At 42.1% G+C, this 15,013-nt stretch overlaps 1 protein-coding gene across 4 annotated transcripts in view; it reads left to right on the top strand.

Annotated features, from left to right (window-relative positions):
• The window catches only part of zfyve9a (zinc finger, FYVE domain containing 9a), a 31,389-nt gene extending 16,643 nt beyond the window's left edge, over nucleotides 1-14,746 (top strand). For 2 of the 4 annotated variants that reach the window (XM_018678055.2, XM_018678057.2), the window contains exons 8-19: nucleotides 481-589; nucleotides 1,014-1,136; nucleotides 2,024-2,179; nucleotides 3,161-3,385; nucleotides 5,564-5,646; nucleotides 5,894-5,998; nucleotides 6,952-7,102; nucleotides 7,301-7,381; nucleotides 8,285-8,447; nucleotides 9,506-9,611; nucleotides 9,822-9,998; nucleotides 10,784-14,746. In XM_018678055.2, the coding sequence (XP_018533571.1) occupies nucleotides 481-589; nucleotides 1,014-1,136; nucleotides 2,024-2,179; nucleotides 3,161-3,385; nucleotides 5,564-5,646; nucleotides 5,894-5,998; nucleotides 6,952-7,102; nucleotides 7,301-7,381; nucleotides 8,285-8,447; nucleotides 9,506-9,611; nucleotides 9,822-9,998; nucleotides 10,784-10,945 (1,641 nt within the window). In that variant the 3' untranslated portion in view covers nucleotides 10,946-14,746. Of the gene's footprint in view, nucleotides 1-480; nucleotides 611-1,013; nucleotides 1,137-2,023; nucleotides 2,180-3,160; nucleotides 3,386-5,563; nucleotides 5,647-5,893; nucleotides 5,999-6,951; nucleotides 7,103-7,300; nucleotides 7,382-8,284; nucleotides 8,448-9,505; nucleotides 9,612-9,821; nucleotides 9,999-10,783 lie in introns of all 4 variants that reach the window. The other 2 variants (XM_018678053.2, XM_018678054.2) reach the window with 1 other exon arrangement.
• Nucleotides 14,747-15,013: the final 267 nt, after the last annotated feature.

Raw genomic sequence — 15,013 nt, forward strand, 5'->3', positions numbered from 1 at the left:
AAGAGGTTGATGAGAGCAGTGAGAGTGAACCACATGCGAAAAGATGCTCCAGAGTTGGATCATAAGTAAGTTACCTTTCCGTCAGAGAGGGTGGGCAGAGCTAATGCAACAGACTTGCTCTTTAACTCACAGAGTGTGGTAATGGGGGTAATTAAGAAGCTGGACAATGGCAGCTTCTGTTTTCTCTTTTTTTATCCTTTAAATATGAACATTATTTGGAAGAAATCAATTGAGACAGTGGATGTGTGGATGGTATCTGTTCCATAAAGTGCCCAGAAGTAGCCATTTGACTGTGGTTATCGGTGCTGATGGCAGATTTGGCTTCACCTTGTACTTATTATGCCTGTGGCACCTGTAATCACAGCCACAAAAACATGCTCTTGAACTCTGCCGCTGTACGATTACATCTCACTGTGTGTTATAACCGACAGTACATCTAACCCTGCACCACCTCCCCCAACCCCTCCTCTCCACCCTCAGGCAGCCCATACCCCTGTTGCCCCGGTGGGCAGCCCCGTGGGCAGCTCCCTCAGTCTGATTCCAGAGGACGGGCTCCCTCCCATCCTCATCTCCACCGGAGTCAAAGGAGGTACGGGAGGCCACATCACAGGTGCTTGCCCTCATCCTCACCATTGTGCTGCCTCCGTCATTGCTCCGTCAGCTGCTGTGTCTGTGCTCGTGAAATGTGTCTCTCATGTGCTTTATATCACGGCTCATGTTATGATCACTCATTGCCAACAAGAGAAAGGGGGAGGGTTTGTTTGTGGGAATGCTGTGATGATGTCTTGAATCATTTTGGGGATCTCTCTCTCTAGCTGTTGTTAACTTGGTCTGATCATCATTCCCCTCTTCTACCTCACTTCTAACTGCTTCTCCATCTTCACCCCCCTCTGTTCTCACTCTGACGTCTCCACCCATTCTCATCCTCCGTTCCTCCTGTCTGCTTATCTAACTTAACCACCCTTCCTCAACCCTTCTCTCCGTCTTCTACCCTCACCCTAACACACCTGCAGACTACGCAGTGGAGGAGAGGCCGTCTGAGATCGTTCTCATGCAGCAGCTGGAGGAGGGAGGTCCAGACCCCCTGGTCTTCGTGCTCAATGCGAACCTGCTTGCCATGGTCAAGCTTGTCAACTGTGAGTTACTCAGCTGCTGCCTTTCTGCCATTTAAGACACTAATCTTGGGGCTTTGAGAACACATTCAAATAGTTTTACTCAACGTCGCTGGTGTCATCAGGCTGTTGAAGTGATGGCTGTTTGACATCAAGACTGTGGTGAATTGAAATGTTTAATCACATGAAAGAAGAGTGTTTCCTGTTTCCTCACAGGTTGTATCGGTGATATATTTGTTGAAGCCTTAAGGTACTTAATTAATAACCAGTCTGGGTGGGAAAGATGTTCTTTTACTGTTTTAATTTTTCATTTATTACAGAGTTCTGCTGCCTATTGTATGATCGTCAACATTGCACAAGCACAGAGTGACAAGATGCTAAATTGGGACTCATATTAATTCCTCACACTTTAGATATTACTTGAAAATTGAAAATGGAGACAGCTGGTTTAATTATTGCTGTAGGTGTATGAGGGGAAGAAAATAACTTTCAAAGACTGATCTGACATGAGAAGACAGACTGGCTAATTTAGTGTTTTGTATTTTATTAAAATAATTTTTGCTCTTTGAGCAAAGGAGATGATATTTGCATTATAAATTAGAGTCATTTAATGCATTTAACCATCTCCCTCTCTGTATTTAATCTTGTGCTTCTGTCACTTTTTATGAATAACATCAGAATTGACATTCACACTTTTTTTTCAATTTTAGTTTTTGTTTGAGTTAAGTTTGTTTGACAGGTCACACTATCTGCACCGTTTAAACCAAGACTTCTTTCCGTCATAGTCGTTGATGTAAAGACAGCATTGATGCAGGAGTCCAGGAGCTTAAGCAACATCATACTATCATCAAATCCATACAAATACATCATGTATAATCACTCCAAATCTCTGCTCTTCTCTCAACCTACAGATGTAAACAGGAAGTGCTGGTATGTGACGACTAAAGGCATGCATGCTGTCGGCCAGGCCGAGGTGGTCATTCTGCTCCAGTGTCTCCCCGACGAGAAGACCATCCCTAAAGACATCTTCACCCACTTTGTGCAGCTCTACCAGGAGGCCCTCAGTGGTAAGAACACAACCAGCAGCTCCACCAGGAGGCTCACTGTGAAACTAGCCCACCTCCACCGTGGGCAGCTCATTGTCTCCGTCAGGCACTGTCCAGTTTAAAATGAGCTAACCCGGACATAATGCAGTATAATGCAAGGGGAAAATGTTCCAGCTCTACTTCTTGTACCATAGAGACAGCAGGTGCACCCAGTTGTCCTCTATTTAGAAACCAGGTTACTGTCCACCGCTGCTGAATTGTGTCTCGGCCTTTTTCATGAAAAATGGTTCAAACATTAGCGTCCTGCTGTCAGGTTGCCTCCCTCCAGGCGTGACACCTCACCACCGCTTGCCTTGCGTTTTTAACTCCGTATGCTGCGGAGCAAAATATGGCTAATATCGGGTGACTTTGACGACTTGCTTCCCTCAGGCTGTTTCCTTTTTCATATTCACACTGGAGCAGTTTCAGGCCGGTGGAAAGGAGCCATATTGTGTGTGTCGTTCCTGATTAAGTCGCCGTCAGTCAGGACTGGAGAAGAAGTGCTGGCTTTAGCAAGTCCCAGCCGCTGAGCTTTGTCTTGTCATTACAGTTATTGTGTTACGTGCCATCTATAGGCAGTGATCCCTCCGATGGATAATTAGTAACATGAACCCTTTCTGGGTAATATGAGGTTTTAGGGCAAGCAGGCAAGTTTTTATTCACTGTTGTAGAACTTAATACAGATGAAGCAAGGCTCCACAGTAATCCCATGAATACATGCAGAGCCTCTGCCTTTCATATCTAGCTCTCGTTTCAGAGGATGAAACCTCTCTTTCTCTCTATTTTTTCCTCCATTGCTTCTTATTTGTGTTTTTTTTTTTTTTTCAGCCTTTTCAGCCTTCTCCCCATCCTCTCTCCCACTACCCAACTGTGCCTCCCCTCTCCCATTTCACCAAACGCCCCCTCTTCTTCCTCTTCATATGCTCTGAATGACTAACCTCTCTCCTCTTCTTCCTCATCAAGGCAACGTGCTGAGCCACCTGAGTCACTCCTTCTTCACGCAGAGCTTCCTGGGCAGTAAGGAGCATGGCGGCTTCCTCTACATCAGCCCCTCCTTCCAGTCGCTGCAGGACCTCCTGCTGCCAAACCCGCCTTACCTTTTTGGCATCCTGATCCAGAAGTGGGAGACGCCCTGGGCCAAGGTCTTCCCCATCCGCCTCATGCTGCGGCTGGGCGCAGAGTACCGATGTGAGTTTGGACGACTGAGTTTAACACTGTATACTGTAGTAACAGTAACAGGGGATAATTTGATTATGTATTTTTATGTTTCTCTGAAGTGTTGATGTACAGTTTTATTTCCCCCAGGAAATTAATTTGATACACACATCAAACCTCAAGGTCCATTTTGGAAGCTCTTCTGGAGCTTTCAATCAAATCACATGGTTTTCATTAGCAGGTAGTTCTGTACATTGACCAGCAGGATTGTAGGTAGTTTTTTTGGTTAGTTCTATCTCTGCCTCCAAGTTCCCACCTCATCTCCATGTAGGGCTGGGTAAGGTGTGAAATCTTTTGATACTAGTCCTGCCATGAGAGGTTCACGATCGATGCCAAACCTTTTTTAGATACCTTACTTTAACAAATACAAACAAAAGTGAGAGTGAGGAGGCTTCCAATGAGTACAAACCATCTTCTTAGCAGCAGTTTATGATCAAACTTCTCATTGCCAAGACATTAAATATGAGCATTTGAAGCCAGCTTTCAGCATGTAAACGTTATTGATGCCTGGAAGTATGGACACATTTTGATCAGCACTAAGAAAGTAAGAGGTTTAATACTTAGCTCTGCTTTTCTGTTAAGGTACAATCACATTAGTCTTCTGTTCAACAAAATTTTCCTCTCACACAGCACCAAAAAAAGGATGTGGTGTAGTCTTTCTGATGTGGATAATGCATAGATATTGATCCCAAACTGTAATCAATCTGTGAGAGCAATGCTGCAGTCTGTACTGCAGTGTAATGTTGCACTAAATATGATTATAAAACATGCTAATACCAGTTTCTATTGGCTTACTGAGCACATCTGCCTTTAAACTACATGTTTGTCGGAGCAGGAAATCCATACTTGATTTGTGGGCTTCAACTTAAGTGAGTGGGAGATTATTTTCAAATATTTTCAAGTGTATTAAAACCTATGTTTACCTGGAGGTTGACTTTAATACATATAAAAATAAGGAGACCTTTCACTTTACGACCATCATCGGGAGCAGTTTGGTGTCTGGGAACAACAGCAAAAGAGGCTAGTGCTAGTTGCATGAATTACTTGTATTTCCTTTGTATTTAATTTAACAAAGATAGCAAATTTCTGTCCAACATTGGAACCAAAACATCATAGAGTTAAATTTGGTGAAAAGCAGAGCAAAGAGCATGAGTATCCTCTAATGGTTTGATGGTTTCTTGTGGAAAAATATTAAGATCCGGGTTGATCTAGAGAGCTTACTGTGTCAGTCATCAGAAGAAGCCTGTGGACCTCATACTAGCTGCCTCTTACACATTTCCTACAGCTTCCCACATGAACCAGGAAGTCTTGTGCGAGGTTCTTTATCTGAGAGGTTCCTCTTCACCAAATCCCCGTCTCTCACAGCCAGACCTGCCAGCACTGAGCACCGCCTGGCTCCGCTAAGCCTCTTGCCTGCTTCCAGCGAGCATGGATAGAATACATTAACAAAGCCACATACAGCTGAGGCTCTTAAATACAACATGTTAGCATTAGCATGAAATTAATCCACCACACAAACGGTGCAGCTCTCTCCTCTCTCACCTCGTACATTCAGCAGTGACCAGCAGAAGAGCTGGGAGGTTTGTGAGCACACGACTCCCCCGCTGGACAGCAGCTTCAGACAGAGATTGGTTTTTATTGCTAATGAGAGTTTGTGGCAAGATCTTATATCCAGCTGTTTGCTGAGATAAGGCTAAAAATAGTCATCTAAGGAGCTTTGGTTGCTGGAGAAAAAAAGCAGCCTTATTTTTCACTTGTGGATTAGGAGCGTTCCTCCTAACTGCAGGCACACTTCAGCTGTATTTGATGTCGGTGTGTGGGGTCTCTTGTTCAGTTCATTTGCATTTATGCATGACGTAGATGTGGAAAAATGTCAAAAATCCTGGAAACATCTCACTTACAAACACGTACAACACAATTCTGCTACTCATAATGGTAAATACTGAACCCAAAATACAAAACGTGTTTCCAAATTGGCTTTAATCTGCTGAAGCACTTGATACATTTCCATGACAACTGCATTAGACAGTTAATGAACAATAAGTAGTGGCCCTGACATTAAAAATATAATCGCAGGCAACAATAAATACATGTTAGTGACCGCTCATTTCCATTGTGCATTTATCAATAACTAAACTTTTTGTTTTACAGTTTACCCGTGTCCGCTGTTCAGTGTTCGCTTCAGAAAACCACTCTTCGGAGAGACCGGTCACACTATCATGAATCTGCTCGCAGTAAGTGCTTTGTTTTCTCCTGTGCTCTGTTGTTATTTATTGTCAGGATTGAAGAATAACATCGCCTGCAATGCAGATTCTAACATTTAAGTATAGCCTGTCTAAAGCAAGAGGATTTTGTGAAGTTAGGACGTCATGTCAGTGCTTTGACTTTCTCTTTTTATCTTGTATTATTAGTTATTTTGTAAGAATTGATTCATTTCATGTAAAAACAAAGTGTCATTTTATTTGTGTTTCACTCTTGTAGGACTTCCGTAACTACCAGTACACGCTACCGGTGGTGAAAGGGCTTGTTGTGGACATGGAAGTGAGGAAGACGAGCATCAAGATCCCCAGTAATCGCTACAACGAGGTGAGCATCCTTCATCTGGGATATCTATTAAAAAACGGTTTCAGTCACTGTTTCATGCTTGTTCTGTTGTCTGACAGGAGAAACATGAGAACAGTTCTGTCATGAATTTGGCTGTATTAACATACTGTAGCATACTTCCAATTCAAACTCTGAGGTGTAAAACGGATTCCAGACATTGAGAAAAAGCAGACATGTTTCTCATATGTTGCACATTTGAGCTTCTTTTTTTTTTTTTAACCAAGACTAAACATAATTTCTCAAGACACTTGCACAATAAAACCCTCTACCAGACTAATGACATCAGCGGAGGAGGTTTTTTAAGCTCCTCGAACATCAACACACACATGTTCACTCTGTGTAGGTGATATGTGACAAACTCTCCCGGGTCCCTGCAGCTGAACATTAGGCGTAGGCTGCCGACTTGTTATAACGCTGCTGCCTCGAGGGTGTGAATGAACGTCCAACCAGAAGAAGTGATACACATGAAGCAATCATTTGGCTGAAAGAGAGAGGGGAAAAAAATGAGGCATGGGCGGAGAGAGTGAGTGGTGGTTGTAGTGTTTGGCTGCTGATGCAGTGACAGATGGGAACCCAGTAATGTGAAGTGGGGACCGTTTCTCAACAGCTTGCAGGCGAGCCTTTAGCGCAGCAAGTGGTTAAAGCCCTCCAGATTTTCAGTTTTATTTCTGATTTGCAAAGGACGGCTTCAAAGAGACACAGAGGCGGGGGATTTAGTGACATTAATATGTGGAATCTTTCAACTATTGATATCCACCCATGTCAATGCCTTTCTCCGCAATCTGTCATCTCAGCGCCATTCCCGTTTAACTAGGGGACTTTACCCACAAGCCCACTGCAATTAGGCTTACCCGGCAGCCTCTCTTAAGCCCATTTTCCTCAGCACACACCCAAAGGGCAGCTTAATTAGACACGGATGTTATTTGTCCTTGCAGCTGATGAAGGCCATGAACAAATCCAACGAACATGTGCTGGCCATGGGGGCGTGTTTCAACGACCGGGCCGACTCCCACCTGGTGTGCGTCCAGAACGACGATGGGAACTATCAGACGCAGGCGATCAGCATCCATCACCAGCCGCGCAAAGGTGCTGACACAGCAACAGACTCATCATGTTTAATACTTCCTTCACCTCTCCACCTATAAAAACGCTGAGTTTTTAAGCCCAGCGTGTTGTCTGGAAGGCAGATTCTCCTCCTGACTGACTTGAGCATTGTTATTTCTCTTGTCTGTTCTCTTGAAAATACTGATGAGGTTGAACTGAAGTTGTGTTTCCCCCCCCCAGTTACTGGAGCCTGCTTCTTTGTGTTCAGTGGTGCTTTGAAAGCTTCATCTGGCTTCTTAGCCAAGACCAGCATTGTGGAAGGTGAGAGATGCGACAACAAACTTCAAATGTTGGCTGTAAAATTTCTTAAATATTAGCTGAATATGTTTGTCTGAGACTACAACTACAGATTGGAGATGGAGATAAGATTTTCTGCAGCACAGTAGCTGTTTGTTTAACGTCTCTGGGTGTCTTAGGCCACTGTGGGAAATATTTGAGTGATGAGAGAGAAACTTCTTCAGGGCAGTGTTTGATTCTCAATGTGATCTTTGTTTCAAGATGCTGAAGTGCCTCGATCTGCCAGAGATTTATTACACCAGATTACCCCCAAAGTATATAATATAAAAACAGTTCCTCAAAAGATTTTTTTAGAGGGTTCACGTATATACCACAGTATAAATATTTGTTTAATAAATGATCATTATTTAATGGTAAATCAATCTGCTGTCTTTTTTGATTGAAATGTCTCAAAATAATGAAAATTGCTGAACACTGTTTCCTGGAGCCCAAGGTTAAGTCTTGAAATTGCTGTTTTTGTTCAACCAGCAGCACAAAACCACACAGATATTCAACTTAGAATTACTTAAAACAAAAAAATCAGAACATTTTCACATCTTGAAAGCTGTAACTAGCAAATGTTCTTCCTGATAAATGTTAGAGGGGTTTAGTTTTGTATTTCTCTAAAGAGTTTTTTTTTTTTTAAGATGGGTTAAAGAGGCTGAGACTCCCTGACTTTATGTCCTTATTATAGATCCTACATTTCCCACAATGCAATGTTATTTTTTAGCAGGTTTTTTAAAAAGCTTTCTGCTCCACATGACAAACTGAGCATCATGAATAAAATCATCAGTTTACTTTTAAATTATTATTTGTTGATTGACTCATCGGTTAGGAGACCGTTTGTTTTAACGCTGCTCATGATTTACCTTTTTCTCCTGCCCTTAGATGGTGTGATGATCCAGATCACGGCTGAGACCATGGATTCTCTACGGCAAGCCCTGAGAGACATGAAGGACTTCACCATCACGTGTGGTAAAGCCGACCAGGAGGAGAACCAGGAGCTCGTCCACATCCAGTGGACGGAGGACGACCAAAACTTCAACAAGGGGTGAGGAGGGAAGGGAACAGACGAGGAGGGAGGGGGAGATGCATTCATGTCACGGACAATTGAACTGATAGCCTCCCAACCACTACATTTACAACTTTGCTATAAAAAGTCATTATGCATGCTGGTGGAAGCCCTCTGGAGGGAAATCTCAGCGGCAGCAGCAGCAGGGTGGAATGATGTGGTTTGACGTGGCTCTGACTGAGATACAGACCAACGCAATCAATTTTACAGCAGCACGATAAAATCTCTACGTTTAAATGTGACTTTTCACCATTAAATATAATTGAGCTTTTAGTGTGCTGCTGTCATATCATTAATATCCTGCATTACTCATCTCTACATTAGACTGTACGTCCTTTATTTGCTTGACTGTCATCCTCAGGCCTCTGGCACTTTATTTTTGCTCTTAAAAGAGAATAAAACTAGAATTTAAATTGTCTTAATCTCACAAGAACATACGGCAGAAAGAAATATGGTAACACAACTCCATTGAAGTGTAAAACACAACACAGTAGTAAAAGATAAAAAAATACTGTTTTTTCTCTCTTGTGTTTTTTTTTTTTTGTTTGTTTTTTTTTTTGAAACAATGATTACTCTTGGAACTAAAGATTTTTGGCTGCAGGAAGCTCCCTAATCCACTGCTTCCTTTTATGTGTTGCCTGTTTGGTAGTTTTTCAGTTTAAATGTTCTCTTTTTTTCCGACTAATTGAACATCTGGACCAGAGACAGACGTTTAAACAAAAAGAAAAAAAAAGTTCCTTTTGTCTTACACTGGCACATTAACAGTGGTGTTGATCAGTGTGTCGTCTCACTGTGAAAGAAAGAATGAAATTAAAAGATGAAAAAATAAAACAAGTTGGCTCAGTACAGCCTCGGTCTTTGATGTTAGACCCTGAGCAGCTCCAACTGAGCGGCTGGCAGGTCAGTGCCTTGCTCAAGGGCATATTCACAGTATATATCTCCCCACCTCCTCCCTGTTTTTCCTCTGCCCTAAATTTTGTGCTCTTTTGCTAAATACTCTGTGAATGTTGTTCAGTCTGTTTATGTTGATATTCCAGAGTGATCAGCCCGATTGATGGAAAGTCCATGGAGTCCATCACCAGCGTCAAGATCTTCCACGGCTCTGAGTTCAAAGCCAACGGCAAAGTCATCCGCTGGACAGAGGTACAACTCTCACTGGACAGGATGTTTTCAGACCTTTAAAGGGGATTCAAGTGCAAAATAAATAACAATATAACTGAGTCAGTTCTGTATTAAGGTTTGATTCATCAATCTGAACCTGCTGTGATTAATTTTTCGTCTTATATACTTTTTTTTAAAACTCCACCCACAGAAATCTTACTCAAGGCAGCGTTTTTTTTTTGATTTCCTCAGGTCTTCTTCCTCCAGAGCGAAGACCAACCCAACGGCCTGAGCGACCCCGCCGACCACAGCCGGCTGACAGAGAACGTGGCGAGGGCTTTCTGCATGGCTCTGTGTCCGCACCTGAAGCTGCTGAAGGAAGACGGCATGGCCAAACTGGGACTGAGGGTCACGCTGGACTCGGACCAGGTACAGTGATGGACGTTCGGATGTTAGTGGGACAGCGGGTGGAGTTTTATTTATTCAGACAAAGGAGAGGAGAAAACTTAATATTCACACCACAGGTACTCCATACGGAGAAGAAGATCTGATTTAACTTTGAAGCAACTTTCCTCATGAATGTCCACTGATTTCTCCTTTCTTTACCAAGTTCAAACAAACAGGTATGTAGCACACAAAGATCTTTGCTAATCAGTGAGATAACTGTCTTAATTAGGAGGAAACAGAATTTTCTTGTGAACACAAAAACTCCGGAACAACACATAGTAGAAACTTCTTTCTTACACCACAGAGACCCCTCACAGAGCAGGTGATCTGATTAGAGTTCATTGTGCCCTGCTGCATAAATGTGCATATTAATGAGATGAAACTTTGTTTTTTTTTTTTTTAAACGGCTCTTAGCAGTCTAAATGACAAACCAGTACTGTGAGCAAACAGGTGTTTTTTTTCTGTGCAGTAGGAAAGTGAGAGAGGGACAGGGAATAACGTGCAACAGAGGTTCCTAGCTGGACTAAAATCTGTGATGTTGTGGTTCATGTTGTTGCGTATGAGTTCCTTTCAGCTCCTAACGTGTTAGGACACCTGGATGCAAGGAAAGAGATATTTTCTAAACTGAGAAAGTTGATAAAATGCTTTCACTTCTGTACCTAAAAGTTGGATCAGATTTCCATCACTGAGATTTTTTCTGTTTATCAGGGAAAGTTTAATTTCTGTACCTCTAGGATCTTGTCTAATGTCTATCTTTGTTGTCACAGGTGGGTTACCTGGCAGGAAGTAATGGTCAGCCTCTCCTGCCTCAGTACCTGAGCGACCTGGACAGCGCTCTGATCCCCGTCATCCACAGCGGGGCGTGTCAGTTGAGTGAGGGCCCCGTGGTCATGGAGCTGGTCTTCTACATCCTGGAGATCATCTCCTAGGAGCCGGACACATCCCACCAACCTGGAGCACCTGGAGCTTCACCTCCTAAACCTCTTCTTTTTTTTTCCTTACCTTCTTACATCATTTCACAGCCTGGTCGTTCTTCCCTCTGTCATCTCCCTTTCGACCGTTTGCACTTCAAAAGAGCCCGGAAACTGTGCCGTGCCAGGCGGGGTAGCATTCCTCAAGTCAAACCTATGCATCCAACCACCCGTCTTTTTCTGCTCCGGCGAGGTCGCCCGGGGCCCGAGGAAGCTCAGAGTGGGAGCATCTGTCATGTGACATCTTTCACCTCACCTCTCAGGTGTTCCCATCACACTGGGTCTGTCCTGATACCCACACTGCACCGCGAATGAAGTGACGTGTCCCAGTTTCTGTTCAGATTAAGCAGAGGCAGAAAAATCCTTTTATTTTGAAAGGTTTCAGTCTGATAGGAGTGTATTTTTCTAATTTACTGATGAAAGAATGATTAGATATTTTGACAAAAATATAGTGTATGTTGTTAATGCGAAGCGATAATCATCTGTGGATGTTTGGACATGAGTCGAGTAATAATAGACTCGTGTCACAAACGTCTTCACGTGTTAATCATTGGTCTAAAAGCAGCTTATTGACAGACAATATCGACGACCACTGGACAGGTGTGGCGCAGTTGACTCTGGTGAATTATGAGATACATTCAGCTCTGGCTGCATTAATCAAACGTTTTTGAAAATTAGTCTGAAATACAATCCTGCCATCAAAACAAATTAAATGAACAAAGTTAGGGCTCAGGGTAGGCACTGAAAAAAAACATCAGAAAACAATGAAGAATGTCCATCAAAGTTTCCCTGAGTGCAAGATGACATTTTCATCATGTCTAAATGTTTTATTTAGTCTGAGAAACAAACAGGAACCCACAGATATTCAGTTAACTATAAAGTAAAATAAGCAAACTGTCACATGTGAGAACAAGGAACTGTCCTATTTTTGACCTTTTGACTTGAAAACTGATTTAAACTCATCATTGACTTGGCTCAAAAATAAAACCCCAATTTGTATGAATGCAACTCATAACTCGATGCTGAATGGGTTACCTGGCAGGTAGGTTTGTTTTAAGCAATTTAGAGAAGTTGCCACAGTTGTTCTTGGGATGTAATCCGTCTCAGTGTCTCCTGTCCTTTCATATAATCCCAGACGGACTCCCTGATGTTTGTCTTTGTTCTTCTTGTCTCTGAAGATAGTTCTTTATGACTGTGGCTGCATGTTTGGAGTTGCTGTCCTGCTGCAGAGTGAGTTTGGGACCGATCAGACACCTCCCTCATGGTTTTGTGTGATGGATGAGAATCTAAACATCTAAAATGCCTAAAACTTTGGCAGAGAGTGACTGTATCTCTACCTGAATACACCTTCCCCTGGCCACTCTGAACAGGTTAGGACACCTCTAGAGCTCTCATCTCATCTTTAGCCAAGGTAGGAGGAGGATTTCCTAAGTTAGACAGTTGATCAAATGATTTTACTCCTGATTATAAATGTAAAAAGTGAGAATTTCTAGGCAGTCAGAGCTGATTTCTTACCCTGAGATGCTTGATAAACAGCAGTATTAGTAGAAGTGTGAGTTTAGTCGTGGGTATTTGGACGGACCTGCTGTCTCGACTCCTCAGCCTCCCGATCACCCGTCAGTCCCAAGGTCACTGTGGCAGCCAGGGGCCCTGAAGCACTGACATTCAAAGGCCTCTGTGTAGCACGGATGCTCTTCACAAGGGAGACTCATATCCACCGCTGAAAAAGTTCAGACTATTTCTGTGAAGTTACGTCGAAAAGGAAAACCACAAATCATCGACCGAGGAGGGAGAAGGTGCTTTTGCGTGGTGTGGCGGTTAAGGTTTTTTTTTTTTTTTTTTTTTTTTGCACCGTGGTGCTCAGTGCCTGCAGCAACAATTCATCAAGGGAGAGGAAAAAAAATCACGGCTTCACCCCTTAAGCTTTATTCATCAATCACCAGATGCTTTACTTCATGGACAAACGCATTGACTTGTACATATTTTTGTAGGCAGAACAATTTCTCCTCCATTCTAACTGTAATATCTGTAGCCTCCAGAGATCCCGCTGAAAGACAGTATTATTGAAGTGACCGTCACAGACTCCTCTGTCGTGAAATAAGATTACGTTACTCGGAAGTCTGCAAGAAACCCCCACCTCCCCTCAATCCTTTGTCCTACAGTAGACAGCTGAGAAAAAAAGGTTCCAATGCTTTATCGATGAACTCAAACAATCTGTACATAAAGCTGAAAAAGCAGAAGAGGGAAAAACTTTTTAATCTCATCAATCGACAGAATCATCAGCGCTTGGTGTTCGTCCAGCAGGGGTTGGAAAAACCTCTCGAGTTGTTTTGGTGTCTTTTTAATCATACAAAGAGAATAACTGTTGAAGATGTAAAGATATATATATATATATATATACATAAACAGTATATATATATATAAATAAATATATAGAAACTGTATTAAAATTGCAGAAGCAGTGCACTGGATTCTAAGCCATTTACAGGAGAGTTGAAGCGAGCGTCAGGGTTGCTGCCACTGTGCTCTGGAAGACAAAGTTTTTCCAACAGAAGAGAAAAGTTCAGTGTTTGTAAAAGATCCAGGGTTCCTGCGAGATAGACGACTTGAAGCTGAATGTATTTCATCTCACATTTCCTGCGATTTATCATCCTCCCCAAAGCCCTGAACTCATCGCCATCCTGCTCCAGACTTTTGCAGACCTGCGTACGAACCCTGTAGATCCGCTGACACGTCCTCTTCAAAAGGCCTCAACTGTTTCGAGTGTCTGTAAACAAGATCAGGCTGTTGGGAGGTTTTTAACCTGCAGCCCCCTCTTTCTGCTCTGGACTCTCCCTCAGCAACATGGACCTGGGATTATAAAAAAGAAAGAATGTATTCCTCCTTGTTTCTGTTTAAAATCTGCAAAATGGGTTTGTTTTTTTTTGTCTCTGGTTAGACTAATCACCAAAAACTCAGACTCCCTGTCCAGTAATCATTCCGCATCACAGCAACCTCTCCATCTTTAATCATGCTAATGTAAAAACCAGAAGGGGCTAACGCAAAAAAAAAAAAAAAAAGTACTGTCCACGCAGTACGAGCATTTTATCGGGAGAAAAACAATCTCGTCATCACACGTGAGAAATCAGACAATCACATGAAAATCTGCAGAAGAGCCGACGCTTCGAGTTTAAATTAGACCTGTAGGTATTTCTGTATTAATTTATTACTCGATTTGAAGTATTTTAGAAGCTACTGTAGCAAGAGTAATGTTAGTAAACAATGTTCAGAGGTCAAAGGTCACCAGCTCTGGGTTAATTTACTGTGATTCATAACCAGAGCTGGTGTCGCTGAATCACTGTGTCTTTCACTGTGTGACGTTCAGCAGTTCTGTTTTTATAAATTAGCATAAACAAAAGAGGAGATGTGAGGATTTATTTTTCGGACTCCCCCAGTTTTCTGTTACTTTTTTTTATTTTTTGGCATTAACTGACAAAGTGTGCAATATGTCCTAAATCCAAAAAAAGAAAAAAAAGAAAAAAAAGGTGCAATTTGTTCAACTGAAAAAGTAGCATTTTGTTTTTTGTTTTTTTTGTATTCAGTTGTAAGCTGTTACCATCCAAAACTATAACACTGCATGCAAACAGAAACGAGCTTGAAAAACTCGAGGAGAGCAAAATCAACTTTGCATTTTAACAGTTATATCCTCTAATTTGTGGATGAAACTTAAGAAAACAATCCACTCTTTCAGTTGTCATCAACTTGGTTTAGTTATTTTTTTTTAAATAAACGTCGGTCAAAAAAATGTTTGAAAAGCCAAAAACCCTGTACATTTTTTTTTTCTTTACACTACAAATGTCAAGAAAAGTGGAAAAAAAAGAACTGTAGTATATGTAAAATAAAAACTTATAGAAAATTGAAATTAGTGCGAATTTTGTGTTTTGGGTTTGTCCATTTGTCCCGTTCTCGTGAATGTAATATTTCAGGCACAAACGATCACTTGGGCTCAAGGATGAACTGAAACACTTTTGTGTTTAAAGGTCAAAG

The sequence above is a fragment of the Lates calcarifer genome, linkage group LG4, assembly GCF_001640805.2.
Source record: "Lates calcarifer isolate ASB-BC8 linkage group LG4, TLL_Latcal_v3, whole genome shotgun sequence".
NCBI lineage: Eukaryota > Metazoa > Chordata > Actinopteri > Centropomidae > Lates > Lates calcarifer.